This window comes from Arachis ipaensis, chromosome B7 (genome assembly GCF_059453495.1).
Source record: "Arachis ipaensis isolate K30076 ecotype BB chromosome B7, ASM5945349v1, whole genome shotgun sequence".
Lineage (NCBI taxonomy): Eukaryota > Viridiplantae > Streptophyta > Magnoliopsida > Fabales > Fabaceae > Arachis > Arachis ipaensis.
Window position 1 is genome coordinate 112,271,693 of NC_142442.1, and position 13,410 is coordinate 112,285,102.

General features: G+C 35.7%; 2 protein-coding genes and 1 pseudogene across 2 annotated transcripts; 2 read left to right on the plus strand and 1 right to left on the minus strand.

Moving 5' to 3' along the window:
* Positions 1 to 357: 357 nt before the first annotated feature.
* LOC148553749 (receptor-like protein 35) lies at positions 358 to 1,433 on the minus strand (annotated as a pseudogene).
* Positions 1,434 to 5,721: 4,288 nt separating this feature from the next.
* LOC148553750 (protein FAR-RED IMPAIRED RESPONSE 1-like) lies at positions 5,722 to 7,661 on the plus strand. Its single transcript, XM_088494871.1, has 4 exons — positions 5,722 to 5,796; positions 6,231 to 6,235; positions 7,043 to 7,447; positions 7,553 to 7,661. Exons 1-4 carry the CDS (start codon positions 5,722 to 5,724, stop codon positions 7,659 to 7,661), a joined length of 594 nt encoding a protein of 197 aa, XP_088350997.1.
* A 3,364-nt stretch (positions 7,662 to 11,025) lies between these two features.
* Positions 11,026 to 12,918, plus strand: LOC148553751 (uncharacterized). The gene is made up of 2 exons (XM_088494872.1): positions 11,026 to 12,204; positions 12,466 to 12,918. Exons 1-2 carry the CDS (start codon positions 11,026 to 11,028, stop codon positions 12,916 to 12,918), a joined length of 1,632 nt encoding a protein of 543 aa, XP_088350998.1.
* Positions 12,919 to 13,410: the final 492 nt, after the last annotated feature.

A 13,410-nucleotide genomic window follows, 5' to 3' on the forward strand; every position in this document is an offset into this window, starting at 1 on the left:
TATAAGTAAATTTTTTATAATAGTTCCTGAAATTTACGAGATTTTTCAATTTGGCCTTTGAAATTCTAATTTTACTATAGTGGTCCCTCAAATTGAGCTCCGAAAACTATAGTGATTCCTAGGCATCTTTCTGGTAGTTACTCAGCTGTTCAGTGCTAACGTGGCTTTCCTGTGTCACGCTGGAGTGTGCAACGGCTAGTTTAGCTAGAGATTACAATTTAAATCCGATTTGATCCTTCTTCCTATTTAACCCTATGATTCTTTAGTCCCTCCCAAATCTTGTGAATGTTACCTCCTCCTCCTTCTTCTTCCTCTTTTTCTTGTGATGCTTCTTCTTTTTCTTCTTCATATCAATTATTAATACTCCCTTGGTATCATGCCATTTTACATGTTGTTCTCCAGTGACAATGGCAAAAGATGAGGCATCCACACCATGAACCATAACAAAGTACCCCTAAACTTCTTGTTGTTTATGTCTACCGCGATCAATCTGCTCTTCTCAAATCCTACAAAGTTTCTTTCCATTAAAAAAAATCGTTGAAAGACACTGTTTATTGCTGCAACGATGGAAACTCAAAAAGAGCAAAATAAATTAGCCCACTCAATTTGTTCAAATTCAAATCCAATTGGTCCACTAGTCCTTCAGGTTTTTTAACACTACTAGTTTTAATACTCTGCTCAACTTATTGTTCCTCATCAAAATACAAATCAAAAAAGCTGACAACCAAATTGGCAATTCCTTGATTAGGAAATTGTCACTAGCGTCGAGGTAATTAAGGCGGTTTAGAGGACCCAAGTATGAAGAAACCGAACCGAACCCTGGAGCTTGTTGGATTGAAGCTCCAACCTTTTCAAGTTCTTGAAGCTACTGAAGGTGGATGGATAGCTCCGGTGAAGTGGTTGTGATTGAGGCAAAACTCTTCGAGAGTAGAGAGTGAGCTAATGGAAGAGGGTAGTATGGCGTCGGAGAAGGAGTTGCCGAAGAGGGCGAGTTGGTACAAGCGAGTCAAGTTGGATAGGGAGTCGGGGATGTTGCCATAGAATAAGTTGTTGGAGAGATCCAAAGCTTGGAGGTAGGAAAGAAGATTCCAAGTTGGAGTAGCCGACCTGGTCAAGAGCAAGTTCAGTGACTTGACTGAATTTGAAAATGACGGAGTCACACCTGAAGCTGCATGTAAATTTTTGAGGGAGTAGATTATCGGACGGGTCGAGATGAAGTCCTATGAGTTTAAGCATGAGTTTAAGTAGGAGCCGGAATTCACAGAACTTGGATGAATCCCATTCTTAAAATCTTTCAGAAACTGTGTGTCACTTCAATAAGGCTTTGATTTTACTCCCAACAATAACAATAGTAGAGAAATCACACGAAGATACCAACCTATTTCAGTGGTAAGATTGGTGATGGTGATGATAGAGAATATATAGAAATGCATTTATGCTAATTATTATATTTTTTGTTTGATGGCTAATAGTTGTGTTGTGTATGCTTAATGCTAATTATGAAAATTAGCGCTGCTTCATGATAAAATAATACTAAGCAGTGGTTTGCCAAATATTCATAAGGTAGAAGAAATTAGAGACGAAGGTAGTTGGTTGAGATTAGAGAATCAAGTACAATATTAATCATTGATATAGAAAAGGGATAACGTTTACAAAATTTGGTAAGGACTAAAGAATGTTAGGATTAAATAGAAAGAGAAGGATCAAATTGGATCTAAATTGCAATCTTATTAGCTAAGTTAGTCGTTGCACACTCTAGCATGACGTAGGATAGCCACGTCCAGGGGATGGATTCACCTTGTAGATTACAAGGGCAAGTTCTCTACTAACATTCTAAAAAATATATATATAAAAGTACGCTTTTTATTTTCTATATGGAGTGTTGGAATGAGTTGAACGCAGCTATGGAAGAGGGGGGAGCTTTACTTTAATGTGGTGTCAGTGCAAAAGAAAATCGGACCGTGCGAGTGGAAAAGGGGATCTCGGACCCTCCGATTTGCATGCACTTATTATTAAACAAATAAAATAATGAAAACTCACGGTCCGATTTCTATTAGTGTAAATAAAAAAAATTTTCCACAACCATAAAACGGACCTAGCGATTACTTTAACGAACCAAAACAAATCAAACAAAGAAATCGGACCATCCGTTTTGTTGGGTCATATCGCACGGTCCGATTTCCCCTATGTGCTAGTGCAAAACGGACCCTCCGATTTGCTTACAAAATTTTCAATACATAGAAATCGGAGGGTCCGATTACTTCCTTTACAAATCTGACAAAACCTGTCCCACATTCGGGTGTAGCACCCCCTCAATCCATATCCTAGCACAACACCAATCCCTCCTCCATAACCAAAAAAATGAGTCATAAAAGTATATGTACAAATATATATATGTGTGTCCTTATTGAAAAATTGTATTCGCCCCACATTAAAAAAATTACCTATTAAATTTTGTGTCAAAATATTTTAAGAATTTTTATAACCTATACCATAAGGGCACATTTTAAAAACACCATAAAAAAATTTTTGATAAAAAATTATTGAAATTTTTTTTTTACTTTTTAACGTATTAAAATTTTAAAAATTTTTGTACTCTTAATATGTTCCCTTAGGATACAAGTTAGTTAACTCTTTTATTTTATATATATTTTTAATTTTTAGAATTAAATTTGGATATATTATTAGTATAAAATAAATTTACATATGCATTCAATTACGTAATGTGATATCATAAAACATCTATTTTTTATATTGATTATGTGAATGATCATCTAAAAGAACATACATAATTGAACAACTGTATAAAATATATTTTATACCGTCTATATATTAAAATTAAACTCTAATTTATATCTAAAAGTACAAGATAAAAATATATATTAAATCAATTTAATAAAAAACAAAATATTACTACAGCATTATAAATTAATAAATTTATTATTTAGTTAAGGTTTATATCCTTGAGTTTTTTTACTCAACTTTTTTGTATTATTATTATTATTATTATTATTATTATTATTATTATTATTATTATTATTATTATTATTATATATAAAGTTAAATTAATAACTATTATTTATTAATATATCAATATTGATAATGAATAAATAAAAAATTATTTAATATTTTAATATTTCATATTATTTATTTTCATATATTTTAATATATTTATATAAATGTTTTTATTATTTTTATGTGTTGTGTATTTATCCTCACGACTTAAAATTTTTGGATCCGTTATTGGTCATGTTAACACTAAAATAATTTAGTCATTATCAAAAAAATATCCAAGAATTACTATGATGTTTAAAGTTCAATCTAAAAACTATTATAGTAAAATTAAAATTTTAAAAATCAAATTGAATAATTTTATAAATCTCAATGACATTATAGGAATTTATTTGATTTTGCATGCTAAGATTTTTTTTTTCAGTTTATCTTATTATGCTGATTTTTTTTTCGTAAAACATTTAATATCATGTACAAATTATAAACTAAACTATACATTCCAAAGATTTAAGTAAATAAAAAAATATAATTAATTGTATGAATTATTTTATTATGACTATATTATAATAACTACTATGATTATAATGTTTTAAAAAATGTGGTTAAAATTAAAGTAATATTTTTTTATTGTTAAATAATAATTTTTAAAAAGTATTAATTAAAAAATTATTACCAAAATATAAAAAAAATATATAATTTTAATTTTAACAACACTTGCATATATAATTACTATAATTACCATAGTATAATTGTCATGAAATTATCATTTATCTCAAAAGCTTAAACTAATAGAAAAATATAATATAAATAGTTATATCTTTAAAATTTTCCTTCAAATAAGAATCTCTTTTTGAATTTACTTAATTTTTGTATAGACTTTTTTTTCTCTCTTTATTTGCTTTATGTTATTTTTTACATTTTTTAAAATTTTCCAAAAATCAAACTCTAAACTTCTCAAATATAGAACTCTATATAATATCATATCATAAAACTATTTATTCTAAAAAATTAAACTAATAAAAAAATAATATAAATAATTATATCTTTTACCAATAATCATAATAGAATTTACCTAATTGTATATCTAAAAGTTATAAAATATAATAACGGTGATCAGCTTGGTGTGAGTGCGGGTGGGGTCATGAGTCATGACCCAAATTCATTGCAAGGTTGAATTATATTTAGTTAGTCAAAATTTCCATCAATGTCTTCTTAAACCCGCCATTTGCTGCGCGCACTCACACGTGATGATGACAAAATCATATATATTATTTTTCTATTTCTTTCATAGATATCATATGATGTTCATGTGTAAGAAAAAAATACGAACAAATAATAAAATAATAACTGATAATTGATTAATATAAATATTTTTAAATTTTGGATGTATATTATTTTTTAACTTTTATATGTAATTTATTTTTTATTGATTATTATTATCTTTTTTATTTTCTCAATACAACCCTACTTATATATATGGCATGATTTCATTCGTTTACATTTCCGGATATTAGTTACTAGTTAATATATATATATATATATATAGCATGAGGTATATTATTTGTTTTTATTTGTTTTGTAAAGAATTAAAAAAAAATTAACAGCTCACAATTTTTTATTTATAATTTTTAATATTTTTTCGTATCCAGCTGATAATATTTAAGAGAATTCATATTATCTGTTTATTTATGGCTTAGAATAATCTATTTGTACATATATAGTATTTCATTATTTAATTTAATTTACAATACTTGTATTATGAAATCATTTTTTTTAATGTGGAAGCACATACATGTGAATAGTTATATATTTTTAACACATATTTTATTTGTCTTATATTAAAAAAAAAATTGTAATCAACAAAATTTGAATTTTAAAATTTTATATCATGAAAATTTTGATATTATATTATAAAATTACTTTTTTTTTTAATTTAAGTGGATAGAACGTTCGGAAAAACACCAACATAAATTAAATAATTATATTTGTAGCAACTTGTATCTAAAATTAAATGCTAGTTAGTAGATGATTCAAAGTCACGGGAAAAAATGTATGATACATGTTTCACATATAAGAATAATGTTTAGTAAGACTATTATACGATATTAGAAAAATAGCATTATTTTCATATTATTAGGAATGATCTCTTATATAATTGAGAGAGAAAGTTGAGTAGTACCTTCACATTATTATATAAACGATTATACGAGAATTGAATTAGTTTAGAATAGGGGAAATAAGATTTCAAAAATAAATAAACAATGTGGATAGAATTTAAGTAGATTATTTAAGCAGCTGCTGGATTTAATTCTGCTGTTAGTATGGTATTTTAATTTAAAATATTCTACATCTATGTAAAAATTACATGGATGTTATCCAAGTTTTTTTTATCATACGCGCGTCTTCCAATCTCCAAATCGTTTGTGATTCACGCGCTTAATATAACGTAAACCTTGTATGACCTTTGCTCAACGTAAATTTGCTGCTGCAACGTAAACTTTTTTCTCTGCTTGCTTTTTCTTTCTTTCTTTCTTTCTCTGCTCGCGTTATAGGCTTCGTCGTTCTCCTTTCTCGACATTTTCTTTTTTGTTCTTCTTCTTCTCTACTCGCGTTCTTCGTGATGGATCTGGATTGACTTCAACGTAATAAGGTTGGTCGTTCTTGTTCTTCTTCGTTTTCTTCTTTGCTCTGAACTTCTAAATTGAAACAATGAATGAATCAACTTCAAATCAGTTGAATGAAAGCGACTTGGATTATTCTTCTGAAACGAATCAAGCTGATAAGGTTTGGATTATTCAATTTTGAATTGAATTCAATAGAATGCAACTGCTAATTTTATTTGAATTGAATTGAATGGACGGATGTGTTCTGAATCTGAATCTAAATTGAATTGAATTGATAATATCTAAATTGTAGACAGAGGTGTTTTGAATTTGATTTTGTATAATGGATTATTGTTTCATTCACTCAGTGCTATACAATTGCTTCACCATGGGTATATGTTTCGGTTCATTATCCAGAAAGCTGTTTGAATTTGATTTTATATAATGGATTATGTTTTGTTCACTCAGTACTATAGAATTGTTTCACTATAATGATGTTTTCAGTTCATTATGCAGAAAGCTATTTGAATTTGAAATTATATAATGGATAATATGTCATTCATCTAGTTTTATACTGTTGTTTCACCATAACAACATGTTCGATTTATTCTGCAGACCAGGTGTGTTGTGGATGAACAATTTGTACCAAAGGTCGGGATGATTTTCAAGACATTAGAAGAAGCCGAAAAATTTTACAAAAATTATTCTAAACTTGCCGGTTTTTCTATGAAAATAAGGGAACACGACTTGGGACGGAGACAAGATTAAGAATCAACTTATTGTATGCAGCAGAGACGGGAGGTGGAAATCTAAGATATCTCCTACTCTGAAGACAAATCCCTCAGCCGGCATAAACTGTCCGGCCAGGATATATATACACATATTGAAGGACGCAGGTCTTTGGACAATTTCTAAAGTTGTTTTGAATCACTCACACCCCTGCTGCCCAGACCGGGCAGAGATGCTCAAACAACACAGAGAGCTAAGCATGTTCGTGCGTCGCACCATTGAAACCAACAAGGAAGCCGGAATTAGACCTAGCAAAACTTACCAATCATTCGTAGCAACAACCGGCAATCACCGTGAACTAAGTTTTATAGAAAAATATGTGAGAAATTACATCACACGGGAAGTATGGAATGTGTCTAAATAAGACGACACCAAAGAATTTGGGAAGTACCTATTAAGAATGAAAGAGAAGAACTAAAATTTATTTTTTGAGCTCAACCTCAAAGGTGATCACTCCATCAAAATGCATTCTGGGCTGACGCAAGAAGCAGGGCGGCATGCTAGTATTTTGGAGATGTCGTTTCATTCGACACCACGCACAACACAAACAGGTATTCGGTTCAGCCAAAGTAAGTTTGTACGTTCACCCTACGTACACATTTCGGTTCACCAATTTGTGAGAGTGTGCATTTATGCAGGTACAATCTGGTTTTTGGTTCTTTTGTGGGCGTGAATCACCATGATCAGTCGACACTTCTGGGATGCGCGCTGAGGAAAAATGAGAACATCCAATCCTTAAAATGGCTATTTGAGTGTTGGCTCCGTTGCATGGGAGCCAAGGCACCAAAAGGCATTCTCATTGACCAATGCGCATCAATGCAAAGGGCCATTGAGATGTGCATGCCAACAACAATTTACTGCTGGTACATCTGGCACATCATGAAGAAGATTCCAAAAAAACTAAACAGCTACAAGCGACACGAAGAAATCGAACAAGAGATGAGCCACGTCGTTTGGAACTCGTTCACAAAAGATGCATTTGACAGAAACTGGAATGATTTCATCACAAAGTTTGGTCTCGGGAGGCAACAAGTTGCTCTCAGGTAACCGAGGTTTTAATTCGAAATATTTTCATGCCTTTATCTTTTATGTCAAAACATGCACACAGTTCGATTTAGTACAGCTAACCAGTTCGGTTCATTCTGCAGAGCTGTACGAGGATCGGCATATATGGATTCCAGTTTACCTAGATCACCACTTCTGGGTCCGGATGACAAGCACACAAAGGAGCAAGAGCATGCACGCATTTTTCAATAAGTTCATCACATGCAACATCTCCTTGAGAAAATTTGTGAAGCAATACGACAATTGCCTAGCAAGCAGAGAGCAAAGAGAGAGAGAATTCGACGCTTCAGATTTTCACACCGTGATACCGTGTGCAACAAAATCAGCAACAGAGGCCCAGTTTCAGCACGTGTATACCCACGAGAAGTTCAGGGAAGCTCAAGCACAATTTAGAGGTAAAGTAAAATGCATCACAAGATCAATGCATTCCACCTTAGGTTTATAACATTATAAAGTCGTAGAGCAGGTTTCCAACTCCACATTCAACAAGTTTTTCATCACCTACGACGCAGTATCACGAGAGTAAGGTGTAACAACCACCCCTTCTAGAAACAAAATTTAAATTTCAAAGTTTGAAAATCGGTTAGGAGATAAGATTAGAATTTTGAAATTTTGGATAGGAACCTAGTAACCGCCCTCAGTTTGAAATTTAAAATATCCCAACCACTCCATCCCCAGACGTATATAAATAGGGGAGCACCCATAGGTAGAAAATCACTCCTCTCAGATACCAATCCTCTCCCTTCTCTCTCTACAAAGAAATAATATTCTGTGTGCAAACACAAGAGGCAGGCTCGAAGAAGCGTTAAGAAAAAGAGTAGGGAATTATGCCTTTCTTACTTATGGCATGTAGTATGCTTTATTTTGTCTTCTTCCATCCATGCATGGCTATCACCTTTCATGTATTTTATGGCATGAATTATTCTTTGCTTATCTCTCATCTACATTAAGCATGATTATCTATTTTGTCAATTATACCCTCTGGAAATCCATTAATATGTATCCCATATCTTTTCTATGTGTATTTACATGACCCTTTAATTATTATTCCTTTTATGTTGAGAGTACATGCCCCTTTATAACATTTTATTAAATTATCTAACATTCCCTAATTTTACTATGTGCCCTTATATGACCTTTGATACCGTTACCTTATTATTATTCCTTTTATGTTGAGAGTACATGCCCCTTTATAACATTTCATTAAATTATTTAACATTCCCTAATTTTACTATGTGCCCTTACGTGACCTGTGATATCATTGCCTTATTATTATTCCTTTTATGTTGAGAATACATGCCCCTTTATAACATTTTATTAAATTATCTAACATTCCCTAATTTTACTATGTGCCCTTATATGACCTTTGATACCGTTACCTTATTATTATTCCTTTTATGTTGAGAGTACATGCCCCTTTATAACATTTTATTAAATTATTTAACATTCCCTAATTTTACTATGTGCCCTTACATGACCTTTGCTACCGTTACATTATTATTATTCCTTTAATATCGAGAGTACATGCTCCTTTTTATATCTTGTTCAAGGAACCCTATTTTATTATATGCAACTAAATGACCCCTTATATCATTATTGCTCCTTTATTTTAAAGATCAAGGGTACATACTTTTTATAATATCTAATCCAAGTATTTCAAACATTCACTTTCTTACTATATGCACTTAGATTATACTTTTTACATTATATCATTAATATCCTCTTAGGGTCAAAAGTATATGTTTTCTTATAATTATTTTATTCAGCTAATTAATATCCTATTTTTTATAATGTACATCTATTTTATACCCCTCTAGGGACGAGAGTACCTACTTTCGTATAAAATCTTATTCAAACATGCTTATTTTATCATGATATATGCCTCTCCTCTCGCATGGTTCATTCTTGTATATGCCTAAATAACCGTACTTGTTAAAGAACTGAGGGAATGATCCTTTGGTAAGGGAAGGTGACCCCAAAGACAAGATAATCGAGATGATCCTTCGGTAAGGGAAGGTGATCGAAAAACGTTTGGGATAAGAACCTTCGGTAAGGGAAGGGGACTATCCCATCAATTTTATATAATAAGATATCTTTTTATATGACCCCATTCTTGTGTATGTCTAAATAACCTTGATTGTAAATTAAACTGAGGGAATGATCCTTCGGTAAGGGAAGGTGACCCCCAAAGACAAGATATCGATATGATCCTTCGGTAAGGGAAGGTGATCGATCGAGATGATCCTTCGGTAAGGGAAGGTGATCGCCAAAACGTTTGGGATAAGAACCTTCGGTAAGGGAAGGGGACTCCCACTTATACTGGTTTGAGCTCAATACCCTCCATATAAGTTATAAATTAAGAAAGAAAGAAGGCACGAATGAAAGCTTAAGTTCTATGTTTTCCTTAGATTTAATTATGATTATGTTGATGATTATCCTTCTATTTTCCTATATGTTTTCCCTTTCTTTTATACACATGTTTTACAAAGAAAAAGATGCATATTACATGCCGTGTTATACGTTTGTTTTTAAAATCCCGCACGTGGGCTGGAGATGGATATGGAGGTGTTGCATAGCACTCCTACTGAGACACTAGGTTCTCACCCCCTTTCTTTTCCCATACTGTCTCCAGAGGAACATGGCACAGCGGATAGAGACGACGCAGTGCCCCCCGAGGGTAACTTCTGAGTATGACCCCTCAAAGCACGCGTGGGTAGTTGCGACCACTACTACCGTGCTCCAGACTATCTACTTAGGTCGAGATCCCGTGGAAGAAGAACCCCAGCTGCCCGTCATAACCTTCCTAGACAGGAATGCTTCAACATCTAGAAAGCGGTCACCTAAGGTGGTACACCTCGAGTCCGACTCCGAAGCCGAGGAAGAGGAATCCGACGACCCTGGCCAGAAGGAAAACACCATGGAGGAGGATCCAGAGGAAGAGTTGAACACTTGCGGAAGTCCAAGGGTGGAATACGTACCTTATTCCCCCACTTCGGCACCCCGTCGAGTTTTGGTCCATCCCACGCAACGGAACCAGGTCTTCACTGCGCGAAAGGGTGTTGGAGGGAGACCCCTGGTACCTCGATTCGTGAATAACTAAAGACTCCTGACCGAGGATAGGATAGGATGCAAGTAGGGGAGCCTCTTCAACGAGATTAGTTTAGGACGTAGTTAGCTTCTTTTCCTGTTTTAGTTTCCTATAAGTAATTTTATTTTGAAACGTACTCATGGTTAGGATGTTTATTTCACTTTAATTCAAATTCCAACGTTTTAGCGTTACTCGTTTTTCGCTCTACACGTTTTTACTCCTGCCTCGCGTAACGATTAAGTCATTCTTTTTTTGGCTCAAGTGTGGCACCTTATTCTAAAAACCCCCACGATAGTATAAGAACTTAGGGTGTTACATTATTGGTATCAGAGCAAAGTCGATCCTAGGAGGTATGACTAATGAAACCTCTTCCTATGGTTATCCATAAACAGGGGACCCATGGCCAGTCGTGGACGCCCACGTGGAACGAGCTCGAGCTCCTCAACCCTAGTAAAGCACATGAAGGAGATGGCCAAGGCAATGAAGGAGCAGGCCCAAGCCACTACTCTGATGGCTCAACAACTGTCCACTGGGGACAGGGACCCCAATACTCCCAGACTGGAGGAAGGACAAACCCGTACGACTTTTGCTGACTTCAAGAAGATTGGTCCGCCTGACTTCCGTGGGGCCCTCGACCCTGATAAGGCAGAGGAATGGCTGACAGAAATGAAGAAAGTATTCACAATTTTTCCATGCACGGAGGTGCAGCAAGTGAATTACGCTACCTTCATGCTCAAAGCTGATGCCGAATTCTGGTGGGATGGAGCAAGACGGTTGTTGGAGGATGCGGGAACAGATATCAGCTGGGCCACTTTCAAGGAAGCTTTCTACAAGAAGTACTTCCCCCTTTCTGTTCGAGAGTCCAAGGAGATGGAGTTTCTTCAACTGAAGCAAGATAGGATGAGTATTGCGGAATACACAGAGAGGTTCGAGAGGCTCTGCAAATTTTCTGCAATGTATAAGGCTAATCCAGATGAAAAGTGGAAATGTATGAAGTATCAAGGAGGGCTCAGGGCAGAGATCCTAACCGCAATAGCCCCACTGGAAATCCGGGAGTTCTCCTCCCTTGTTAGCAAGTGCCAGGTGATCGAAGAATGCACCAAGAAACTAGCGTCAGAAAGAAGCGAGGCTTTCAAGAAAAGGCAGCTAAATCAAGGATCTTCTCAGCAGCTGTCACAGAAGAAGGCCTTTCTTGGAAGACCTACAGGAAGGCAATCTCAACAGGGCACAAACCGCCAGAAACCTCCCACCGACACCTCACCAAAGGCCACCGAACTCAAGGAATGTGCCTCGTGTGGAAAGCAACATAGGGGCAGGTGCCTGGCCGGACAAAATGTCTGCTTCCGGTGCTTTCAGCCAGGACATATCACCAGGGAATGTCCAGCAGTTCCCCCACCCCCTGCCAATGCACCCCAACGTCAAGGACGAGTCTTTGCCCTCAGCAGCGAGGAAGCCCACCAGTCAGAAGATCGAATCGAGGGTAAGTGCACAATTAATGGAGCTCCTTTAACTATCCTATACAATACTGGTGCTTCTCATTCATTTATATCTCTCTCTGCTACTAGTAGAATCAGTTTATGCATGACCAAACTACCATATGTCCTACTAGTAACCACCCCAACCGGTAAGAGTGTCGAAACTCAGCAGGTTTGCCAGAGGGTTCGCATCCTCATTTCAGATAGATCATACCTTGCTGACCTAGTGTGCCTCCCTTTAGTAGGATTAGACATCATCCTAGGAATGGATTGGCTCAACAAAAACCGCGTCTTGTTAGATTGTTTTGAGAGAAAAGTCATCTTCCCTTCCCAACCCACATGAGACACACGTGATCTTCCAAGATCCTCCGAAGACACACGTACGAGGCAAGGATATGCCTTGCTAAACTCGGTAAAAGCATATTCCCATCAGGAGTTCTGTGAGATACCAGTAGTACAAGACTTTTCAGATGTCTTTCCCGAAGATATACCCTCGTTTCCCCCAACACGAGAGGTTGAGTTTTCCATAGAACTGATGCCTGGGACAGGGCCAATCTCCGTAGCCCCTTACCGGATGGCTCCATTGGAACTCACTGAACTGAAGAACCAACTAGAGGAGCTGCTGCAAAAAGGATTCATCCAACCAAGTGCCTCTCCCTGGGGAGCTCCGGTATTGTTTGTGAAGAAAAAGGACGGCAGCATGCGTCTCTGCGTGGACTATAGGCAACTCAACAAAATCACGGTGAAGAACAAGTATCCCCTCCCAAGAATAGATGACTTAATGGACCAACTACAAAGTGCAACAGTGTTCTCAAAAATTGACCTGAGATCAGGGTATCATCAAATAAGGGTAAGAGAGGAAGACATTCCAAAGACAGCATTTTGAACGAGATACGGACACTACGAGTTCACAGTAATGTCTTTTGGGTTGACCAATGCCCCCGCCGTCTTTATGGACTACATGAATAGGATTTTTCGACCTTACCTCGACAGTTTCGTGGTAGTATTCATAGATGATATCTTGATTTTCTCCAAGACAGAAGAAGAACACAGGGAGCACTTGCGTGTAGTACTGGGAACCCTTCGAGAGAAGAAGTTGTACGCAAAACTATCCAAGTGTGAGTTTTGGATGAAGGAGGTACAATTCCTTGGACACATGGTTTCCGGCAACGGAATATCAGTGGATCCCAGTAAGGTAGACTCGGTACTAAACTGGGAAAGGCCGACGTCAGTCACAGAAATAAGGAGTTTTTTAGGATTGGCGGGCTACTATAGAAGGTTCATAAGAGGGTTTTCTCAACTAGCCCTGCCGTTAACCCGTTTAACCAGGAAGGATACCCCGTTCGCTTGGACGCCAGACTGCGAAAGAAGCTTCCAA